At 43.7% G+C, this 21333-nt stretch overlaps 2 protein-coding genes across 10 annotated transcripts in view; one reads left to right on the top strand and one right to left on the bottom strand.

Annotated features, from left to right (window-relative positions):
* DLG3 (discs large MAGUK scaffold protein 3) overlaps positions 1-4402 on the top strand; it is a 78704-nt gene extending 74302 nt beyond the window's left edge. For 8 of the 9 annotated variants that reach the window (XM_087748908.1, XM_087748909.1, XM_087748906.1 and 5 more), the window contains 3 exons: positions 248-357; positions 1344-1435; positions 3223-4402. In XM_087748908.1, coding sequence (XP_087605034.1) covers positions 248-357; positions 1344-1435; positions 3223-3329 — 309 coding nt within the window. In that variant the 3' untranslated portion in view covers positions 3330-4402. The remainder of the gene's footprint in view (positions 1-247; positions 358-1343; positions 1436-3222) is intronic. The other variant, XM_087748907.1, reaches the window with a different exon arrangement.
* Positions 4403-13510: 9108 nt separating this feature from the next.
* TEX11 (testis expressed 11) overlaps positions 13511-21333 on the bottom strand; it is a 34400-nt gene continuing 26577 nt past the window's right edge. The window contains exons 24-29 of the mRNA XM_087748905.1: positions 20543-20615; positions 18906-19055; positions 17785-17893; positions 16670-16790; positions 14751-14915; positions 13511-13717 (exon numbers count right to left, since the gene is read on the bottom strand). Coding sequence (XP_087605031.1) covers positions 13643-13717; positions 14751-14915; positions 16670-16790; positions 17785-17893; positions 18906-19055; positions 20543-20615 — 693 coding nt within the window. The 3' untranslated portion in view covers positions 13511-13642. The remainder of the gene's footprint in view (positions 13718-14750; positions 14916-16669; positions 16791-17784; positions 17894-18905; positions 19056-20542; positions 20616-21333) is intronic.

Here is a 21333-nt window from a genome sequence, read left to right as displayed (position 1 = left end):
TACTGGAGCGTACCGATGGCTTGTAAATTGTTTTACGTGTTCAAAGGAAGATTTGGTCCCTTTGCAATGCTGCTATCCTGCCCTAAGCAGGCAGGAACATAAGGCCACTGGGAGTTGGCTTGTGTCTCAGGACTGGTGTTTCATCTCTGTGGCTCCTCTCTTTTGTAAGCACACCTATATGAGCAAGCTGTTTTCTGCACGGGGTAGACTGTGTGGGTAGGTCTGATCTCGATTGTCTCCTTTCCAGGGGAAACACTGCATCCTGGATGTGTCTGGCAATGCTATCAAGAGGTTGCAACAAGCACAACTTTATCCCATTGCCATTTTCATCAAACCAAAATCCACTGAAGCTCTCATGTAAGTGCAACGCCATGTGCTGTGCCTTTCCAGGGTGAGCAGCTCTTGCATGTTGAGGGTTTGTATGTCTGCTGCCTGTGCTTTTTAGAAAGCAGTGGAGGTTGCTGCTGATGCTGAATTTGTCCCTTGTTAAGAGGAGCTGGACCCATTGCTGTCTCAGTGGTGTCCCTCCACATCTAATGCCATGGTGCACCTAGGCTCTGTGGATTGTTCTGGCTTAAAGCCCTTCGTTCGCCCCAAAGAGAATTATCCATGGGAAATCTAAAAATGCTCCCAAATGTGCCTGATGTAACCTGCTCACCTGGGCCCTGCGTCCAGCCAGGAGAGCTGCCGACAGCCTGTACTGGTGGATCACAGCTGGATGGTGGCTGAGCCAAGACAGCCCTGGGGAGCAGAGAGGAGATGTTTCCTCTGTGCCTAAGAGGGACCTTCTGCTTGTCCTGCTGCTCCTGGCCCTGGGGAGCGCAGGCTGGAAAGGAGCTGAGCTTGCAACTCTTCGGAGCAGCAGCAGAGATTATCTGTGAGGAGATTCAGTAGCTAGAGATGGACTCTGAGATCAGAAGAGACTCTGCTGGCACCGAGGGGACTGGGAAAACCCCTTCCCAAGCCAAAAGGGGTTTAATTGCTTATTTGGGTGTTGTAGGAAGATGAGGGAACCTAGGCAAGGAGAGTGGTGACAGGCTCTGGAAAAGCAGGGAGAATTCTGCAGTGGTCTTGCAAATTCGGAGGACTGTCTGGATTTGAGTCCACTTCTGTGCTATGGTGAAAGGGGATGGTGGTGGCAATCGGAAGAACTGTTGGAAGTTGAGATGAAGTGCCAAGGCACCAAAGAGCATGTGGGGAAGGGTCCTGCCTTTGAGAGCTGGGTCCTGCACAGCTTCCATTCCTGGTGTGCTTTCCAGACACCCCGGGTCCATGGGCTATTTTTGCTTCTGTTCGTTGCTAAGAAAAAGAGCTAAGTTTCTCGGGTTTTTTTTACTTGGCAGGGAGATGAACCGGAGACAGACGTACGAACAGGCCATCAAGGTTTTTGACAAAGCCATGAAACTCGAGCAAGAGTTTGGAGAGTATTTTACAGGTGAGTGTCCTGAGCAGGCTTGTATCATCTGACTTATTTTATTTTTCCGTCTGGCAGCTGTGACCTCTCTACCAGCACTGTCTTACTGCAGGGTCATGGGAAAATGTCCAGCTTCATCAAAGCAAAAAAGAAATGGCACTTTGCCAGCAGGGCTGTGCAAAGGGGCTGCTCCAAGCTCAGTGGATAAGAGTAAACCAGCTCTAGAGAAGAAGACAAGTTGTCAGGCAGGATTTTCTGAGTTTGTGAAAGCTTATCACCAACTTTATAATAATAAAAAGAGAAAAAAATCCCCAGGCAGGGGAAGCACAGCATAGATGCAGGGTGCTACAAGGCTACAGGAAATAAAACTCCCTGCACGGGGGAAAGGGGAGTGTTTTCAAAAACCGAGAAGAGTCATTTTAAAGAGGAAAGATAAAAGATTAGTGACCTAAATGATGGAGACTGTCCTGAGCTATTACAAAACATCTCCCAAAAAAAGACTGGAAGTTTGGCTGGCTTCCTAAGTACTCTTTGCTGAAGAGCCAGTCAGGGGCTGCCTGGCGCTTTGTGCCGGCAGAGATGAGCTGCTCATGACACAGGCATCCTTGTGCATTAAGGAACGAATGTTTGTAACGTGATTAATTCTGGAAAATCATGGGCAGGCGAAGAGGCAGAGAAACCGGTCTTCCATCTTTCCTCCAGTGCAGTAACTGTTTCTTCTAAAGTTGAGGAGTGATAATCCTGCCAAACCCTGTATTACCCACCTAACGGCAACCGGGAAAAATCCCAAGCAGAACACTTTCCAAAAATGGATCTCAGCTGAGCAAATGTATGGGTACAAACAGGGTAGAAGCTTTCCCCAGACCTTCTGTCCCAGGCAGCAGTTCCAGAGCTGCCGGCTGCTCTTCTAAGGAGAGCGCAAAGGAAGCGTGCGCTGCAGTTTTGCCAGATGCTCAGCATGCCATCGTGCGCTTGGACAGCGAGTTTGAAGTTGACCTGGGGAAGGAACGCTCTTGGCTGAAACCCGTTGCTGAAAGAATTGGGTAATGGGCAGAGAGATGGTCGCTGTAGCAAGTTCTGTGCCAGGAATTTATAATGAGGGAACAGAGATGCTGGAGGATGGTCCTGGCTGGCTGAATTACCAGAAAGCTTTGGCCCTCCATGTGTGTCTTCCTCCTCTGATTTAGGAAGCATGGTGAAGTGCTTCGTGTTGTGTACTGAGCAGTGAGACTGTCACTGGTCTTTGGGCAAGAGTCGCTGGGAGCGACAGCCATAAGCTGGCCTTTTCCAGCCTGGCAGTGCTTCGATTCCCACCCCGCAACAGAGGAAGCAACAAATGCAAGGAGCCCTCAGGACCCGACCAGAGGGGATGGACAAGTCCAGCACCTCGGGGTCCGCGCTGGGTGCACACCAGCTAACCTGCGCCAGGCCCTCCCGTTCACTGCGGCGGAGTAGCTGCAGTGCTGGGGCCAGCTGCCCGCCACCTCAGCGCAGTGGCGTGACATGGTTTGTAAAGCTGATTAGCAGCTTGTTGTGTTGTGGAGAACCTGGCCGGCACTTCACACGCGTGAGGAGCTCTGCCAGCGCGGGATCAGCTCTCGCTAATCCCCTTGGACGCGCTGGGTTAACCCTCTGTGTCATCATGCGCCTGTTACAGCTCCTTTGACATGGGTTGTCTTGTTCATTAATTGTTGGCCGCGCCACACCAGCCCCTTTGGTGCAGAGTGAAGGCCTTTCCCGTAGCGCGTGGTGGGGAAGACACAGTGCTGCCTGATGCTCAAGGTCTTGCTTGTTCTCTCCTCTTCCAGCCATCGTACAAGGAGACTCTCTCGAAGAGATTTACAGCAAAATCAAACAGATCATTGAGGACCAGTCCGGGCACTACATCTGGGTCCCGTCTCCAGAGAAACTCTGAAGATGTCTCACCCCTGCTTCCCCGTGAGCAGAAGATCTCTGAAGTCCCACCCCACCCAAGCCCTCTGCCCTAAGGGGGGGGGATACGAAAACTATTCCTGCCCCCTTTTTTAGATCGTCGCAAAATTGAGTTTTCTAGTCCTGTTTCTTTTGTTGGGATGAACTCATCTCATTCATCACGTGACTGTTCCCACCGTTCCTGCATGGACCTTCCCACTGCTCCATTAGAGACAGATGAGAACCCATTCAAGGTCGTTTTTTATTATTATTATTATTATTATTATTATTATTATTAACTAAACCAAGAATCAAGATGGGAGGAGGCGGCTAAGGACTAACATAAGAAACAAGTGAAACGATGGACTCTGAGCACATGAGCTAGTATCAGAGCTCCAGGGGCATTTTTCCAAGTGTGACTGTCTAGCAGCTCTGAACAGTGCAAGAGAAAGGCAGCAGAAAGCATTTTATTTATCTGTATATGTAATTTATATATAATATAGAGAGAGATATTATATATATATTATATATATATATATATATATGTATGTGGACTAGGAAACCTGAGGGACCTCTCTTAAAAGGTATTGTATTATTGCAAGGATCTTTAAGTTTCTCTGTCCCAGCCGCTGGGCGTAGGGAGTCCACTTGGGCAGGAAGAGCTCAAAACGGTACCTGGTGCTTCGGAAGCGTCTCCCGTCGGGGCCAGCCTCCTGCCAGCCGCCCCAGGTCTGTGAGGCAGAGCAGAGACTGGTACGCTGCCTGTGCAGAAGGGACCAGAGGTCCAGAGTAACACAGCAAGGAACAGCAGCTGATCTGAGTGAGGCTGGGAGACAAGAGACTAAGCAGGAGGCTGCAGAGCAAGAGAATGGATGATACTACATATTAAATTGCACATTGTTTTACACACCACCTTATGTGTTTGCATGAGAGGTTTCCTTTTGGTTCTATTTTTTTAAGCTGATTTTAAACCAAAACCATATTGTGTTGCTGTGTTGGCTTTTTTTTTTTTCATTATTCCATTTTTCTCTTGTTAATAATGAACTGAATGGGTATAAAATCCAGTTTTTTAACTTATTTTTTAAGCTGGCTCTATTGTAAATAGAATCTAGATCTGCGCTGTTTAATTAGGAAATACTCTACCAGCCACATGGAACAAATGTACTCGCTGTCCTGTGTTGCTGTGGAAAACCTGGGACATTGGGCTGGCCCTGTACCTGTGGGCGCGGGTGAAATGACCCATTCTAGCTTGCGGCAGCACACTGGCATTCCCTTCTGCGTTAGCCCCTGGCAGGAAAAGCCTCCAGCTGTGCCTTGGGTGGATGCTCACACTTTTCTAAATCAGTAACAGAATTTAAAAACTTCCTCCTTCTCTTCCCTGCTCAATGCCACGTTCCCAGCGCTGCTGCGTACAGGTGGTGGCGGTGGCCTTCCCAGAGGCCATCCTTCCAGCACAACAGGGACCTCGCCTGCTGCCCTGGGAGCTGGGGCTTGGCAGGTGAACGTGCGGCCACCTCGCCTGATTCTGTCTCTGACATCTCTGCATAAATCCTCTTTCTGAAATTGGGCTCTGCTCCCTCTCTCAAGGTCACCTTAGAAAACCGAATTGGGTGCCCTGTGCTGACAGGTCTGTGGGGCAGGAGGATGCAGAGCTGCACCCATCCGCTGCGCACTGGGGTTTTTCAAGTGAGGTGACTGCTGGTGCTGAGACAGTTGGCCCAAAGCTGAGAAATGTCTGTCTTTTGAGGACACTTCGGCTTCCACGCTTGAATGGGGCTCCTTCATGGGAACAGAGCCTGTGTGAAGCTGGGGGAAAACTCGCGTGGCCTTTGAGGAGGAGCTGTGTTGCTGGGTACTTAGAGTACAGGTAGAAGAGCACTCCCACCTTACAAAGAACTGGCGAATGCTGTTTCTCACAGTGCCAAGCACCAGAACAAAGGAGGTCACTGTATGAGCACAAGCAGGTAAGTCTTGGCCCATTTTCCCTCCCCGTATTTTATAGGGATAAGTGAACGCATGGGGTGCTGGTCCCCTTTCCTGAAGGTAACGGTTATCAGTGTGTCAGTCGGTGCATGGCATGCACAGGCCATGGTTTTCAGTGTGAACAGGAGCTGCTGTAAGACTGTACGTGTACTGTCTGGTGAGAAGCTGTCTTGACTCATCCTGCATCACGAGGAGCCCTGCAGGGACCTGGGACAGAAAGCAGCGCCACAGAAGAGATGCGGCCGCTAGCACGGTGGAGGGCAGGAAGGATTCCAATGGGACCGACCCTAAAGGAGCAAACTTTGGCAATGGATTCCTGTTCGGCACCTAGCCCCGTGCCCCACTGGTCCTGCTCCAGATGCTATAAACGTCAGTCCCTGGAGAAGGGGAGTAAGTGAAACAGAAGTCCTTAAGATGCTGGTCACACTGTTCCTGTCTTTTTTTTTTTTTTTCTTTCCTTTTTTTTTTCCCCAATAGCCTGTCTCCCTCTCATCAAGTCATATGGAGAAAAAGATGATGTACTCCATGACATAGCTGACAGTATCGAATCGATCATGACAACACTAGTTGGTTACCAGTGTTTCTTCCAAGGAGACGTATATTTTTAATAAACAGAGAGTTGCAAAGAACTCTGTCTTTGAGATCTTCTTGTAGAGTCCTTCATTGTGTGCCAGAGCTGGTTTTTTGGCACTGATCTTAGCAACTATTGATATGGTCTCTCCACGGCAAACTTAAGTGTTGACAGTCGTTTTAAAAAAAAAAAAAAAAAGTGGTCACTGAGAACTTGCCTGAAAGAAAAAGGAAATTTAAAAAAATAAAAGAAAAGAAAGGAAGTGGGCTTATTTACAGCCATAACCACGTAACTGAAAAGCTCTTTTGGTTGGGTGGTTGTAACACAGGTTGACTCTGGTCTGATGACTTGACACCATAAATGTATTTTGGGTCATGGCTTGAATTGTGGAGAGTTTGCTTTACAAATGCAGATCAAATAACAGGGTTTATGTGCTGCTACGTAATTGTTCCTGTACTGGATATAAAGACAGCAAAGTAAATATATAGTCCAGCTAATCTAGAGCATCTTTTTACCATTTAACATGCTGTTTAGACATCAGAGTGAAGAAGAAAGAAGTTGTAAAGACAACTAGTGTATTTTTCTAGTACTTTTTTAAATGCAGAGAACAGGAGTGTTCACTGAAGACAAATGTGGTTAATGGGGTATCATTATACATTCCTGCCTGAATCTGCTGTGTCATTTAGCTGAGCTAATTGAAAGGTGAGAGGGTTTTGTTTTTTAAATCTTGTATGTTTTGGGTTTTTTTTTCTTTTCAGACTGCACACAAGAGAAGTGAAGTGAGATTTCAGGGGAACGGGGGTGTTGTACCAAGTACGGGCACACAGTTTGCAGACAGTTCACAGTTTATGAAGCTCATTTGACAAATAAAACACAGTTTAAAACTCCTTTAACTGATCAGATCAACAGTCTTGTGGGGATGATTGTCCATAAAACAGTGGAAGACTAAACGTTTGCTAAGTAGATCTGATGCCGGCATTACCACTCCCAAATATCAAACTGTTTCCTTACATAGTGATGGCTTTGGACCGATGAAGTTGTTGATGTAAAGCATCACAGGAACACTGTCCGCTAACGGCTGCCACGGTAGCTGCCAGGCTTCTCTGTCCAGTGCGCAGAGTTAGTTGCAGTAACTCTGAGTTGCAGTACGTGGATCTGCAGACACTCCTCCCTAGACAATCCATGATTACTGCCCTGACAGTAAAATGTTAAGGTTCCAGTGGGGAGAGGAACATGGAGTTATGTTCTCAAGTAAATCATGCCACTCCTGTAAGGTGGACACAACCACTGGAAGAGTAACCCACATGCTAAGACAATGAGGGTGGCATGAAGGGAAAGAACTTGCTCTTTTGAAGCTTTTTAAGGAGCTATTTTTCTGGCTAAGGACAAATTGCTCTGCCTACCAGGACCTTAGCAAAGTCCTTCTGGACCATACCAGCATTGTCCTGTTAATGGTCCCGTCTCACTGTGAAATGGAGGGGAGGTGGTTCTTTTCTCTCCCAAGATGTCCTGCTACAGATGCCTGCAACAGGCATGAAATTAATCTGCCCTAAGACACTTCTAGAAAATTAGACCATAAGCTGCTTGTGCTGTAGAGAAACATGTCCATGCTGCTGTCTGCAGCTCTGGTTAATTAACTGTCTTGGCCCTTGTTAAGCAGAGGAGCACAGGATCTGTGAGGCTACTGGAAGAGGGGTTTTAAAGGAATTTAATAAAAGTTTTCTCAAAAATTTTCTCCTCAGTGGTGCCTGAGATGCATGCACCTGGACAGCTGTCTTAGGTACGTCTTTTCTTGCTAATGATGCTTGGCAGCACAACCTGCAAAGACTGCTATTCTCTGCTTTCCTCAAGCTGTCACAGCAGGATTCATGGCACTAAAGCATCTGCTGTGAAGCAGGTAAAGTTATCATTATGTTAAAGAGGTCTCTTTCCTCAAAGAATCCTTAGGTACCCCCTGACCTTTAGTGTTTATTTATATCCCTTGCCTCCAAAATGAGGGTCATGTTGTCTGACTTCAGTTTTTTTAACCCTTGGGTCAGTCAGTGCAGCATCTGTTAATGGTGCAAGCAGACAGGAGCACTATGGGACTAGCAGCACCTTGTTGGGGCCACGCTTGGCTCACCACAGGGGTGACAGTGGTGTTTCCTCCCTTAGTTCCAGTGCACTACTTCTGCCCAATCCTCTAATGAGCTTCAGCCCTCTTCCACTTACCTTGATTTCTGATTACTGTGGTCACTTCAATTCTAAGTGGGCCAGACCAGCCCCTCTTCCTTCCTGCCTCTCCAGAATGCTCAATGCAGCCACGACATTAACAGCAGCGAAGCTCTTCTCAACCTGTATGGTGGGAGGGAGCCCGAGGAGCACCCCCAGTGGAGAGCTGCTGGAGAGCCAGTGCTCCTACTGCAGGCACCTCCGGGTGAGAGGTGGCAGGAGGGGCTCCAGGGCTCAGCAGCTACGGCTCTGTCTTGTCTGCCCTGCCCCACTCCCAGACTCTTCTCAGCAAGGACTTTTTTTTTCCTGGGCAGGTTCCCTCTAGCCACATTCCTAGTGGCCCAGTGGTAAAAATACCCTCTCTCTGGACCCATTCTCCAAGTCACGTTGCATTTCCCTTCTGCCTCTAGAATGTTGCTGCTCCCCAAACAGTTAAGAAATTATCAGATTAGGAAAAAAAGACAGGGTATAAAATACAGGCTGGAGAAAGGGAGGAAATTTGTGAACTACTACACTATATTTGTGTTCTCAGAAGCAGGGAGGAACTCTGCAGTTACAGAGCAAGTATCCAGCACACCCTGTAGCTTCCACAATGTGTAAATCAGAAGCTGCTGCTGCAATGCCACCCTCTGGAGCAACCTGTTAACATCTCAGGATGAGCACCCAGGCTCTCTAAGCTGAAACGATACTGCAATAAAACAGTGATCAATAAAAAAAGAAGGCTGGGAGAGGAATGAGCAACACTGGTTTGTTTTTATTTTTTTTCCCATGTCAGCTGTTGCTGTCTTAAAAAGACTCATATCCCACAGTCATCCTAGATGGGCTACTGAACTATAAAGCAACATTTAGCCTAGTAAAATAAACACTGGCCCAGCCTGCATCTACACTAGCAAACTCAGTGCACAAGCACCTGGAAAGCAGAGTGATTGCATGCAAACTACCTATTGGGAATGGTGACTGGAAATCCAGCTAATTAAGGTCTGATTCAGCTAGGAGAGGAATTCTTGCCCTACTTAAAACCTATGGTGAATCCTAAGCCTGGAATAAAACATACAATGCAAAAATGTGCAAAGAAGAGGTGAGAAGTACTATCATCAGCAGAGTCTGTAACTGATCTGATCTGGACTTCTTAGTAAAGTCTGTAGCAGAAAAGAAATCAAACTGAGCATCTCCAAGGAAAAAAATGCAAACAATTCTGGCTGTAGGCAAAAACACATTTAATATTTGCCGCCTTCTATGGCTGTATGTAATTACCTGCTACACTTACTGGGCAAACATGACCTTCTCATCGGGTACAGAGTGACACCCTTACCTGTGTATGTGTTTGTGCAAGCCAGAACTGTGTGGCGGTGTGCTCCCCCACACACACACTCTCAACCTTTTCCCGTAACCCTGCTCAAGTGATAATCACCAGTGGTGATGGAGCATCCAAGTCAAAGTGGATTCGGGGGAGACAGATAACAACACAATAGCCAAGGGTTAATTTATGGCAATGTGTCCACCTAACCACAGTGCTGGTCAATGTCCGACTCACGCCAAATTTGGAAGAAACTAACATGCAGTCGGTATGTAAATAGGACTATGAGTTAATCATCTAAATAGTGAGCAGCCCAAGAGCCCTTTGAGCTCTCCTGCACGGTGGCGGGCTGCATGCCAGGATCTCTCTCCCCTTGAGTAGGGACACCTCTCAAGGTTCCTCCTCGAGGCTGAGAGATTCCTTGCCACAATAGATCCTTGGTAAGTGACTAATAGCATGCTAAACTTTGAAATCTTTACTAAGTGATATAAAGGATTGATTGCACATATATAATCCCTTAGACATAAACCACTGACCAAGTCTGGGACTAGGATTGGATCCAGCTGCACCTAGACTCCCCTCTGAGAAGGAGTTTAGAAAGCAAGGGGGTCCTTTCTGAACCTCATGACCCAATGGGAGGGCCTCCCTGACAGTTTTGTCTGATCCTGTGCTCTATGCAGTAAATAATCAAGCGTACCTTGCCATCGAATCTTGTTAAACCAGTTGCATTTACCATTGAACTTTGTTAACTCACTGGTTTATTTCAATAAAGTTTTTGGTTTTTTGCTTTTTTGTTTTTTTTTTTTTTGCTTCTCTCTTACGAGTGAAGTGCACTCTCACCTCTCACTCCCTCCGCGACAAACTGAGAACAATAACTAAAGCTGGCCCGGCAGGCCCCAAGGTGATACTACAGGCACCAATGGATACCTTTGACTCTATGGCATTGTTTACAGTCCCTGCATTAATGTGATGCAGCATACATCTCCAAAACTGTGACTCCACAAGAATTTTCTGTGGCATTTGAGGCCTGGCTTTTTATGAGTTCAAAGGTGTTTCTTAGTTAAACAGACAGCACGTTGTGCATTAAAGATCTGAAAGCAGCAGCTCAGAGAGACCCAAATTAGACCAGGTGTACTGAGGTGGAGAATTTACTCTAAACAGACCCATTCTCCTCTGTGTGTGTCTCACAAGGAGCCATCTGCATCAGGCAGCCTGGGTACCATAAACGGAATGCCACTGAAGTTCAGCGGAAGGGGCTTCCACTGCTTATACCACCTCAGCCTGAAGAATCAAAGCTCTGTGGTAGACCTCAGGAATAAGAACATGTACATAACCTCCAGTTGCACATCATTATTTTTGCTTTCATCTTTGCATCCTGCTTGACTATTTCCACAAAGGTACCCTCCTGTTCCTACCAATCCATAGTTCTGTCCAGCTGAGGCTGAAGAGCAACAAGACACTTCATGACGAACGCTCCAGCAGGGGCACAGCGCAGGCAGCACCAGTCTCAGCTATAGCATCCAGTGTCTTGCTATCACAGGCACCAGATCCCATAAACTTCCCAATTCTTCCCCGGTTGCCACCTTCAATATAATTCACTCCTTTAGGTAGTCCCATTCTCACACACTTATCCAGAAGCTGATACTAACCTGTCCAGTACTGCAAAGCATCTAGTACACTATGTTCCTACTTAAGGTTGCTGTAAATGCCATGCTGACTTACATGTCTTGCAGGTACCTGCCTTCAGGAAATGACCCTGAATCCAGCTGCACAACAGATGTGAGGATGTGGCAGTGATGCTAAGGGCGGGTTTCTAGCTTCAGGTAGGATGCAAAGTGGTGCCTGGTGCACACAAAAAGCAGAAATATTTGGTTTACTCAGACTATGAAAAGAAGACAGACGTGGAGCATCGATACAGACTGCAATGCAGATGACTTTTGACTTTTTTAATTACTTCTTGGCCCTGACCACTGCACTAAGCACACTACTAAGCTCTTCTTCCAGAGCTTGTCAGGCTTTCAGACTACACTATGACTAATTCAATTTCTTCTTTTCTCTAGCCATCATCCTGCTGTTAGTGGCCCTGTCCTCTGTCTGAATAGGCTTTAATAATCTGGTTCTAAGTAAAATATCTTTTTAAATTTTAAAAACAAAATTAAATAAGTATTAATCTCAAATCAGGTGATCTTATAGCTGAAAGATACTGCTGTCCATCAGCCCTGCCTTCCATGTAATGTTTGTAAAGAATAAGCAGCAAAGCACTTTTAGCTCCCTAGTAAGCAAACCGGAGGACCTGAAATGAATGCTACAGTGTTCCTCAGGGTGCTTGAATATCCTCTTAAAAAAACAGCAAAAGAATTCACTTATAGGATGCATGCCCAGTTATAGAGCATGCAAATGTCTATCACACAAAAGACACAATATTCCATCTTTACTTTGACCTGCCTTGTACCTGCTTAATATAGTGCATCAGCCCTAACTGAAAAGCAACCAGTATACATCTACCAGCTGTGATACCTACCTCATCTTCTAAGCAGGCAACTGATAGCCTGAATCTGTGCTTTTTGCTCAAGCACCCTATCAGACTTCTTTTTTTTAAAAAAAAGAAAAACCCCTATACTAAGTATATCTAGGCTCTGCTAGAACCCACAGCACTGATCCCTGAGCACGCAAAGGGCTTTGTTGGAGTGCACTGTTGCTCCCTCCCACCGCAGTCACCTTTATTTCCATCCAGCGAAGGGCTGGGCCCATTGGAAGATGCGTGGCCTCGTGCTCATATGCAGGTAGAATGCAACCACGATTTGTCCCCCGGAGTCAGGACACCAAGAGGTGTCATGGAGCACAGCTGTGCTACAGTATAGAAGACAACACTCAGGCCATGTTTTTTTCTGACTTCTGAACCTGCCAGTGAAACAGCAACAGTTGTACAGAACTAATTATATTTCTTAACCCCACTCCACCTCTCCACACTCCTCACTATCCACACTGAATTTCAGGTGGGAGATCTCTCTTCAATCCAGCTGCAGTAAGATCCATCCATTTACCAGCCTGTGTTTTTATGTGAATTTGTGGGGATTCCATGCTGAACTGTGACTGGTGCGTTACAGCTAATAGCTGTCACAGGAGAAGAGTCAGAGATCATTCAGACAGATCTGGGCTAGTAGTTGGTTTATTGAGTTCTAATTGGTAAACTTAGGTATGTAAAATACTTAATAAGTACAGAGGGATTGGTGGTCGATACTCTACTATTTACCACACTTAAAGTTAGTATGGGATACAAAGATTATCGCTTAAGCTTACTATGCGTATGGTAAATGTTACATGCATGCAAAAAATGCCATTTACCAAGCCATCGATGCCTGGTGTCAGGTACGGGATCTCGCAGCCTTGAGGGGTAGCCCTGAGAGGCATCGCTACTCACGGGGAGATCACCTCCGCGCAGCCAGCTGCTATGGAGGGAGAGCTCAACGGACCCTGATGGCTGCAGATATTTATAGTCTAAAGTGGTTGATTTGTAGTCAGATTTTCTGCTGTGTCAATGCAGGTTCGGCTGCTTATCAGCCCAGTCTCCAGCCAAACCAATTTTTTTTAGTTTAGTGCTGAGTTCTCACCAATAGCCTCACACAATAGGATTAACTTTGATTAGGCCTTCTTGCTGAGCCTGGACCAAAGTTCAGTTAGTTCAAACAGGAGTGCATCCGTCACAGTAGTCTATAAGCAGCAGTACGTAGCCAAAGCTTTAGCTTTTCCTTTGAGCTAAATAGTACCTGCTCTTTTTTATTCTAACTAAATTGTGAAACTGGCAAACAGCTCTGAATTCTTGTCCATACTGAAATGGACTGAAAACTAAACAATCTGATAAGTATTTATGTAGCAAGGAAGCTATGACATCCAGAGGAGATGCCTGGTCTTGGAATACTTTTATTTTTCTCATTGCCACTTACTACTAAAATCAGGTATTTAAACCAACCTGTTACACAACAGCAGACGCATCTCATGAAAAAGTTAAGTATTTATTTCTAACTGTTATATAGCTCCAGAGAATGAAAATTATTCCCTAGAGGAAAACAATTACATTTATTCAATAAACACTTCCTAAAAAGTACATAACTTAATTGCCAACAAGAAGGAGATCCTGGTTTCTTTTCCACTGCTCCCATGACCCCATGCCTTCACAGAGCTAACAGCCTCTTTCATTCGGCAGAATGTTTCCAAGAGAGACTGGTGTCCTCCTTTTTTGCAGTTGTGGTTGTCATTATTCTTCTTCGTTTGGAAGAAACCCTTTTGCTCTGTCCAATTTGTCCAGAACCTCACTATAAAGACCAATCATCTGGAGAATATAAGCACCATAGTCATCAACAAGGATGGATAAAGTTGCATCATTCAACTAGATAATACAACAAAGTGACAGGGAACAGAAGCAAGGGAATAGGTGGGAGACTACCAACAGGTTCTAAACCTAAAATTTCAGACTGATGTAAAGATTTTTGCAATTATTTAAACACAGTGGTTTAAGAAAAAAATAGTTAAATCAGTGCAAAGTAACAAAGGTGTTTTTATTTATACTGACATAAAGCATAACTCATAGTTGAGTGAATAAATATTCACATCAGTGAATAAAGCTATTCACAGAATCACAGAATGGATTCCACAGGTTGGAAGGGAGTGACCTCAATTCTTATTGTCTTAACTGATGTACTTAAAATGGTATAAAAGCCCTTGATTGTGCATAAGAGAATGAACGATGACTGCATACCAGGCTGCACTGTGTTGCAATCAAGGTAGGAGCACCAGCCAAAAATTGTAGAGAGAAGCTTACTTGTGACAGAGTAAGGAAAAGTGTCATTGCTTTCTACAGAAGTGCTAGCCCTGAAATTTCTCCCTTACAGGAAGTGGCTAAGCTACACCTGAAAAGATGAGCTTTAATGATTTTATTCACATCCCCTGTTTATAAGACAGATTATACTAGAAGCCAAGCTTGAAAGCATTCATACAACACCTGATTTAAGTAAACTGGTACAGCACCTTGACTTTAGTGAAAGCAGGCAAGGTAAAAGGGTTCTCCCATGGCCACAAACAGTCAGAAGTTTATTTCCAGCCAGCCATTTACATGATCCTTCCAGTAAAAAGACACTACGTTACTCTTTCTGTTGTCTATCAAAACTTTTCCTGCCTCACTTTGAAAAAATCTTTTAGCATCAAGCTCCCCCAAAATATTTAGGAGCCATGCTTCTCCTGAAACTCTTTAAAGATCCTGAAACTCTTTAAAGATCATCTGTAGTGGTTTCTTCACTCAGATCCACATCTCAAATTCAGGCCAGACATCCAAACCCACATCCTCAAATCCATCTGCTTATACTCACATGGCCTTCATAGCTTTTCTTCAGAGATCCTAAGTGATTGAGGAAACGCATTCCTAATCCACACCACTGCTCAGCTTCCTTATATTTACCAACAGTATACTGAAATATTCCTGTGTTCCAGGCTCTTGTCATCAACCAAAGGATCTCCATCTCTGGGTAAGCATCCTGGAGTAGCAAAAAAGAAGCAGCAGCTCATCAGAAAATAGACTCTTCACTTTAAACCTGACAAGTCAAGAGTGCATTAGAGTTTAGTTTTAGAGTGGGAAAACAGTGGGTGTTGTTTGGTTTTTTTCTCCTAAGCAAAGGGCAATTCCTTCAGAGCCATCCTGTACTTCACAATTCATCTGCACTATTGTCAAACAGCTTGTGTCCAACATGGGTAAGTCACGTTGCAATTACCTATTGGGAGGTCAGAAAATACAATTCTGTGGGACTGGGAATGATTCTAGAATGGAAGTACGCTTTCCAACAACTTATCTGCAGACAGACTTTCCAGTTTTTCCAGTTTATCCAAACAGTATTGAATAGCAGCACATAGTTGCTCAGTACAGATCAGAAGCAGCAGTTTTTACGTCTTCAGAATTTCTCTATGCACTGCCGCAATGGCTTGCCAGAGTGAAAGCTGCCGTTATAACTGCAGAACAGAAGACAGAGTACCCCACAATACTTTGAACCTGGTGGGGAACTAATTCAGTTGGGGAAAGGAAGGACAAGCAAATATTTATTTGCCATGCAAATCCTTAAGGGGAGGCTGGAAGAACTTCTTTTCCCTCTTTGATAGATACTTCTCATCCTAAGTAAGAGGGCCCAGAACGAGTTTCTGAACTGCAGCATCCATTTCTGAATAGGAGGTATAAATCATGAGTGGCATACCAGCCTTCTAACTGATAATACACTGATGTGCTGCCCAAGCGTCCTCCTCTTAGCATGGTACCATTAGTACCTGCTGCAATGAGCAAGACTGCAAAAGAAGGCCTCCTAGTACTGTGAAATTCTGCTGTTATGAGTATCAGTCCACATTAACATTTCATTCGTATCCCTCCACGAGAACATTATCAAAGTTATAGATTAGAACTTCGGTGAAAGGCAGGCACAAATGTGGACACATTCTTTTTTGGGGAAGTCAGGAACGGCATATCTTTATGCCACACTTATAACAGAAGAGACATTCAAACCTGACTAAAGAAACAGCCATGCAATGAAATGAAGCTATGAAACACAGTACTGGTTTCATTAGTCCTGAACAGGAATATTCCTTAACTGATTTTTACCTACGAAATTCTAAGTAGAAATGCCTGACTTCCTCAGTACAACTGCCTTCGCTGTACAGCATTATGCTTCAGGCCTGAAGGGAGCAGCAGAAATGGTTACTGAAGGAAAGATCTTACCCTCCGTATACCTGTTCTCACAAGGCACATGATGCCGCAAGTACTGACAGCACAGGAACCTATTCTAGGTCATTTGGAAAAAATAGTAACGTAGTAAGTTCCCAAATACATTTAACAAAACAGAGCTGAGAAAAAAGCAAGGCTGGTATCCGAATTTTTGCCAGCTTTAAACTGGTCTGGAAAAGTAATCTGCATTTAAAAAAACATATTTGGCGTAAGAATGTAGAAAGCAAGAGGAGGAAAGATGGATGTTCTAGCTCAAGATATTTCTAAAATAGGCATCAAAAATTTGGCCTTAAATGTCTCTAAAAAAGCCCTCACAAAATCCAGGGAAATTCATAATTCAGTCATAAATATCCAAGAGGCATTTCTTTTGAGGTAATTTCAGTGTATCTTTTACTGAAGAAGTCTTAGCTGCTCCACATATAACACTATATAATGTTCAGTCTACTCATTTTTCTCAGTCTGATGAGAATTTTTTTAAAAAGTGCTCAGGATCATCTCCCAATCTCATTTTCCTGTTCAACTTACTGTGCTGCTGATTACATTCAGAGCATCTTCAAAGTAGTCCCACACCTCCTGCAGTACACAGGCATCCAAGTCTGTTAATCCAGTCGGCAAAGAAAGATTAATCAAACTATGTAAGCATTTGCTGAGAATTGAAACAGAGCAAAAGAGGAAACATTAAATACCATGTACACAAACAGCTACTTTTTTCTATCAGCAGCACACTAACTATGATTGTCAGACAGACATGTCCACCTTGGTGCTTACTACACTCACATTCTTATAGCAGAAACATACATTTTCCTAGTATCAGATCTCATTCATACAAACTACGCAAAAAGAGAGCCAAGAGCAGCAAGTACTTCATTATTTTCATTGATGGGCTCTAAAGTAACACAGAAGGAAAGACATACTATTTTCTAGGGTGCTACACATGACAGCGAGGAAAAAGTACCTCTTCTAACCTCACCAACAAGAACTAAGTAGTCAGCATCCTCAGAAAATCAGTAACAAATACATGGTTTCTGGTCAGTCTTTCTCAGTGTGAAGTGAGAAAGGCAATATTAACAGTTGCCTTTGCCCAGTAGTTACTGCAAGTAACTCGGAAAGGAGGAAAAAAGTCCTTTATGGGATACAAGTGAGAGAGAAGGACATACACCAGGTTGTTTCTCATATTCCATAAGGTACAGCTGTTATAGAGCCAGTTACCCAGCAAAATAAATCACATATGTACTATTGCATCATAGCACTAACTTAAAACTCAGGGCTTCCTTCTCAGCCCTTAATTTCTCTTCACTTCATTGTCTTTGAAATACCTAGTTCACTACTGCAGGGTAACATTTGAAATGAACACCTTCCTCGCAAGAAACAGTCGGAGACCTCTTCTAGATCCAGTTTTCATTTTCCTTCCTCAACAGATTCATTTATCGGAAATAGGACTTTCAGAAAATATGCCAAGTAAACAAATTGCAGTTAACACACCTATTAAGACAGTCGTACTTGAGAGGTACATTGGTTGGCCAGCAAGAAGTAGAACCTTGCACATAAGCTAAAATCTACTTTTTTTCAAATTGCAGGCTTTACTCCCTGTCAGCATTTCCAGTCACAGGCTCACAGCAAAGCTATGTGATAACACTAACCTAAATTTCACAGCATCAATGACAGTCTGCTTTCTGTGAAGGTTTAGTGCATTCTTGAGAGCTTTCTTACACAGTAAAGGATACCGAGCTGGAGATTCCATTGCTAATGCTTAAAAGCAAAAGAAAACAGAGAAGAAGAAAGAAATGACTGGAGCCAGACTTTAACCTCATTGGTCACTAAAATAAACTACAGCATGTTGCCAGATCCCTTGTGATAAACAACTGAAAAGAGATTTGCTTAATGCCTGGGCTGGTCACAAGCTAGTGCTTCTCTACTACTTTCTTACTGTGCACATAATCAGGGAGGACTACAAGGCACAGTAGATTTCATAATTTACAAGTACTCTCACTGCTGTTTACTTCTGGTGCAGTAACCCAAAAATACTGGGGGGGGAGCTGGTCTAAAGTAAAGAGTATTGTTTTGTTTGTCTCCTTGAACATGAAAATCTGGATGGAAAAATGAGGCAGGAGCAGGATGTCACTATGGTGTTTCCAAGCCCAGGTGTGTACTCCCTCAAGTCAAGGGAGGTAAGTAGGTGTTTATGCAATCCTACAGAATCCCCTCCAAAGATTTGCCATGGTAGTTCTAAATTTTACTCATCTTCCTTGGATCCTACTCTAGGTTCTCAAGGAGGCATGACTAGAACTTTGTGATGAAAGTATGGTACAGTATAGAGAACTGCTATTTACAAATTAACTACACTAACTTTAAGTTGAAACTGCATATCTATCCAAAGTCCACATCCTAAAACTTCTGTGTTGGGGCATGAATCAGCTAGGATCATTCTCTGGCCTTTGCCAGTTTGAGGCTTGTAAAAGTTTATCTGAATAATCTTTTCCAGACTCACAACCTATACAAATGTCTCAGGGTCTAGAAGTAGAAAGATGCTGCAAATTTCTCATTCATCATCCACATAATACGGTATTTCAAAATACAGATCTCCTAATGTTGCTGAGATCCTAAGCGTCTTTATTTCAGGACAAAATATGTATGGTTAGACCCATTTTCTGCATGCTGCAGAATACACGATAATCCTGGTCACCCCAAATGAACAGGAAAGAGCAACAAAAGCTGTGCTTCATGACTTGAAGAACTATGAAAGTACAAATGTAGTCCTTACATGCAATGATTTCTAGCGTCTTGACCTCTATTTGTGGTTGCTCCCATACTGACTCCATAAGGTTGTGGAGTGTTGGATCATTCAGTTTGGATCTTGCTTCAAATTCATAAAGCAGCAACAATGTGTCTGTTGGGTCTTTAGCAAAATCTCCTACAGAAGAGACAGAATTGCCTGTATGTAATGATTCATTTTCTTAAAGCCACATGGTATACCATAAGGTATAAATTTTGCCTCCAACAGTCAGGAAAACCATTAAGGCACTCAGATTTAAAAGCAGAGCAAGTGGAACTCTGAAGCAGTCTTGGACAGAAACCTCAGACGTCCAAAGCACAACCCCACCATCCACCATGCCTCCCCCCCTCCAAAAAATCTGGATTGTCTGTAATTGGCTAAATTCCTGCAACCCTCCTGGCAAGGTAATAGCTCCTAGGGAAACCATTTTCACAGACAGGTAAAAGAGATAACAGAAGGCCACCAGCTCAGAAGGTCAGCTTATGAAAGAAGTTATCATCAGCTTCAAATTTTTCTATAGGACTTGTCCCCTTTCTTGCAGAAAAGCCCTCAGGAAATTCTTAAACATAGAAGAAGGTCGGGAGAACAGCAGAACTGCTAGGAAGCTGTAAACCTGATACAAATTCCAAACAATCCTTTACCGAACTATCACAAAGACATTTGTTTTTACATCTAAAAGACATTCTCAGCTTCCTCCAGGGCAACAGACTTGTCCACACATTGGCCAAGGTCTAGTGAAGAAGTGAAGGAAGCACCGGGCTACCATTCCACAAACCTCTGCAGGAGAAACTCCAATATGTCCCTGTCCTGAGATAATCAACCCCTTGGGATTTTAAGGATGGAAAATTAAAAGGGAAGAAGTCTTCCTGAGTTATCTTGCCTTCAGTGCAAAAGGGCAAAGAGAATCCCAAATCCAGGCCATATAATGAACCTTTCGTTCTGAAATTTTAAGGAGAAAAAAACCCAGCAAGTAAATTTATTGACAAAAGTTAAATATTAATGCATCTTACAATGGAAACTCCACAGTGTCCCAAACCTGTAACTTAAAAGAAACCAGACCACAGGCCAGACAAGGAATGCCTAATGGAATTTTTCTATCAAAATACTACCAAAAAAGTGAAGCACGCATTCTCTAGGCTAACAGTCACTCAGCATCTCACCTGTCAGCTGAAAGCACGCCAGTCTCCAGTAATATCTGACCTAAATTGATAGGGAATGGTCAGGGAACAGAGGATGGGTTTTGGCACTTCAAAGTGTGGTAGCAGGACTTTCTGTATTCTGAAATGCCTTATATGGGAAGGGGCTAGTAAAACTATTAAAACAGTGCAAGAGCGATTCCACTCTAGAGCGAAAAGCTTGGAGTTTCTTAACATTTAAGACAGAACAGTCAACCCAACTTCACTCTGAAAGATTTTTCCATACTTCACAGCACATATACAATAAAAAGACTGCAATGACATACAAAAAACAGTAGTTGGCTTTGCCAACTGTTTTCTCATATTGCCATATAACTGCTTCAACACTCTTCAGCTGAGACAGCAATTCCATAGGCCCTGTATTTTCCATGAATATAGTGACTAAGTCTAAAAGTTACATGTGCTGTACGGACACACTTCATAGCTTACCTGTTAATTTCAGAACTTTCCATATCTCCTTGCATGTCTGGAGATGTTGAAGGGCCTGAGTCAAAAGCTCCATCTATTTTACAAAATTTAAGAAGTTATTTTTGTCATAGTTTTAAAAGTGAAAGGAATATACATGTCACAACTAACAGGATCTTTATACTTAACAACAAAATAAATTAATAAGCCTAATTAGTACATCATCTACACCAGTTACTGTTTTGTTTTTTTTTTCTCTCTCTTTTTCAAAGACCCGCACATCTCAGACAAAGTCTCTTCACACTGAATGTTCCACTGGTCCAGAAAGAACCATATGGGTTCCTATGGGACATAATTTATTTTAGCTCCCAAGCTTAAAATAGTGCTATTGAGACTGACAAACCCCTAAATCCCACAACACAAATTGCTGTGCATCGCTCTCCACAAAAGTAAGTTTCTACAACAATCGCTGTACATCAGACTTCCATACTTCCTTCATAACCACTGCACATTTTCCTTCATTTTCTTACCACAGTAAGCAAAACACCCCCAAAAAAAGGATGTATGCATAAAAAACAAAAAAAAATGTGAGCTTTATCACAACCATACTGGTAACTACTTTCAGCAACAGCATAATCCTGAAGATGCAGTAATTATCTGCCTGACCAAACAATCTTTAGCAGCAGACTCCTTACATAATATGAATTATTAGTAGACTCTTTCAGTAGACTGAAATTCCTGTAAGAGAAGTCACTGCCGTGACCCTTTGCTGATACAAATCTGTTCAAATCCACCAAAGTCAACAGAACTAATTT

This window comes from Nipponia nippon, unplaced genomic scaffold (genome assembly GCF_047370975.1).
Source record: "Nipponia nippon isolate SJK-2023a ecotype South Korea unplaced genomic scaffold, ASM4737097v1 scaffold_12, whole genome shotgun sequence".
NCBI classification, from domain to species: domain Eukaryota; kingdom Metazoa; phylum Chordata; class Aves; order Pelecaniformes; family Threskiornithidae; genus Nipponia; species Nipponia nippon.
This window is presented reverse-complemented; position numbering and strand designations above follow the sequence as displayed.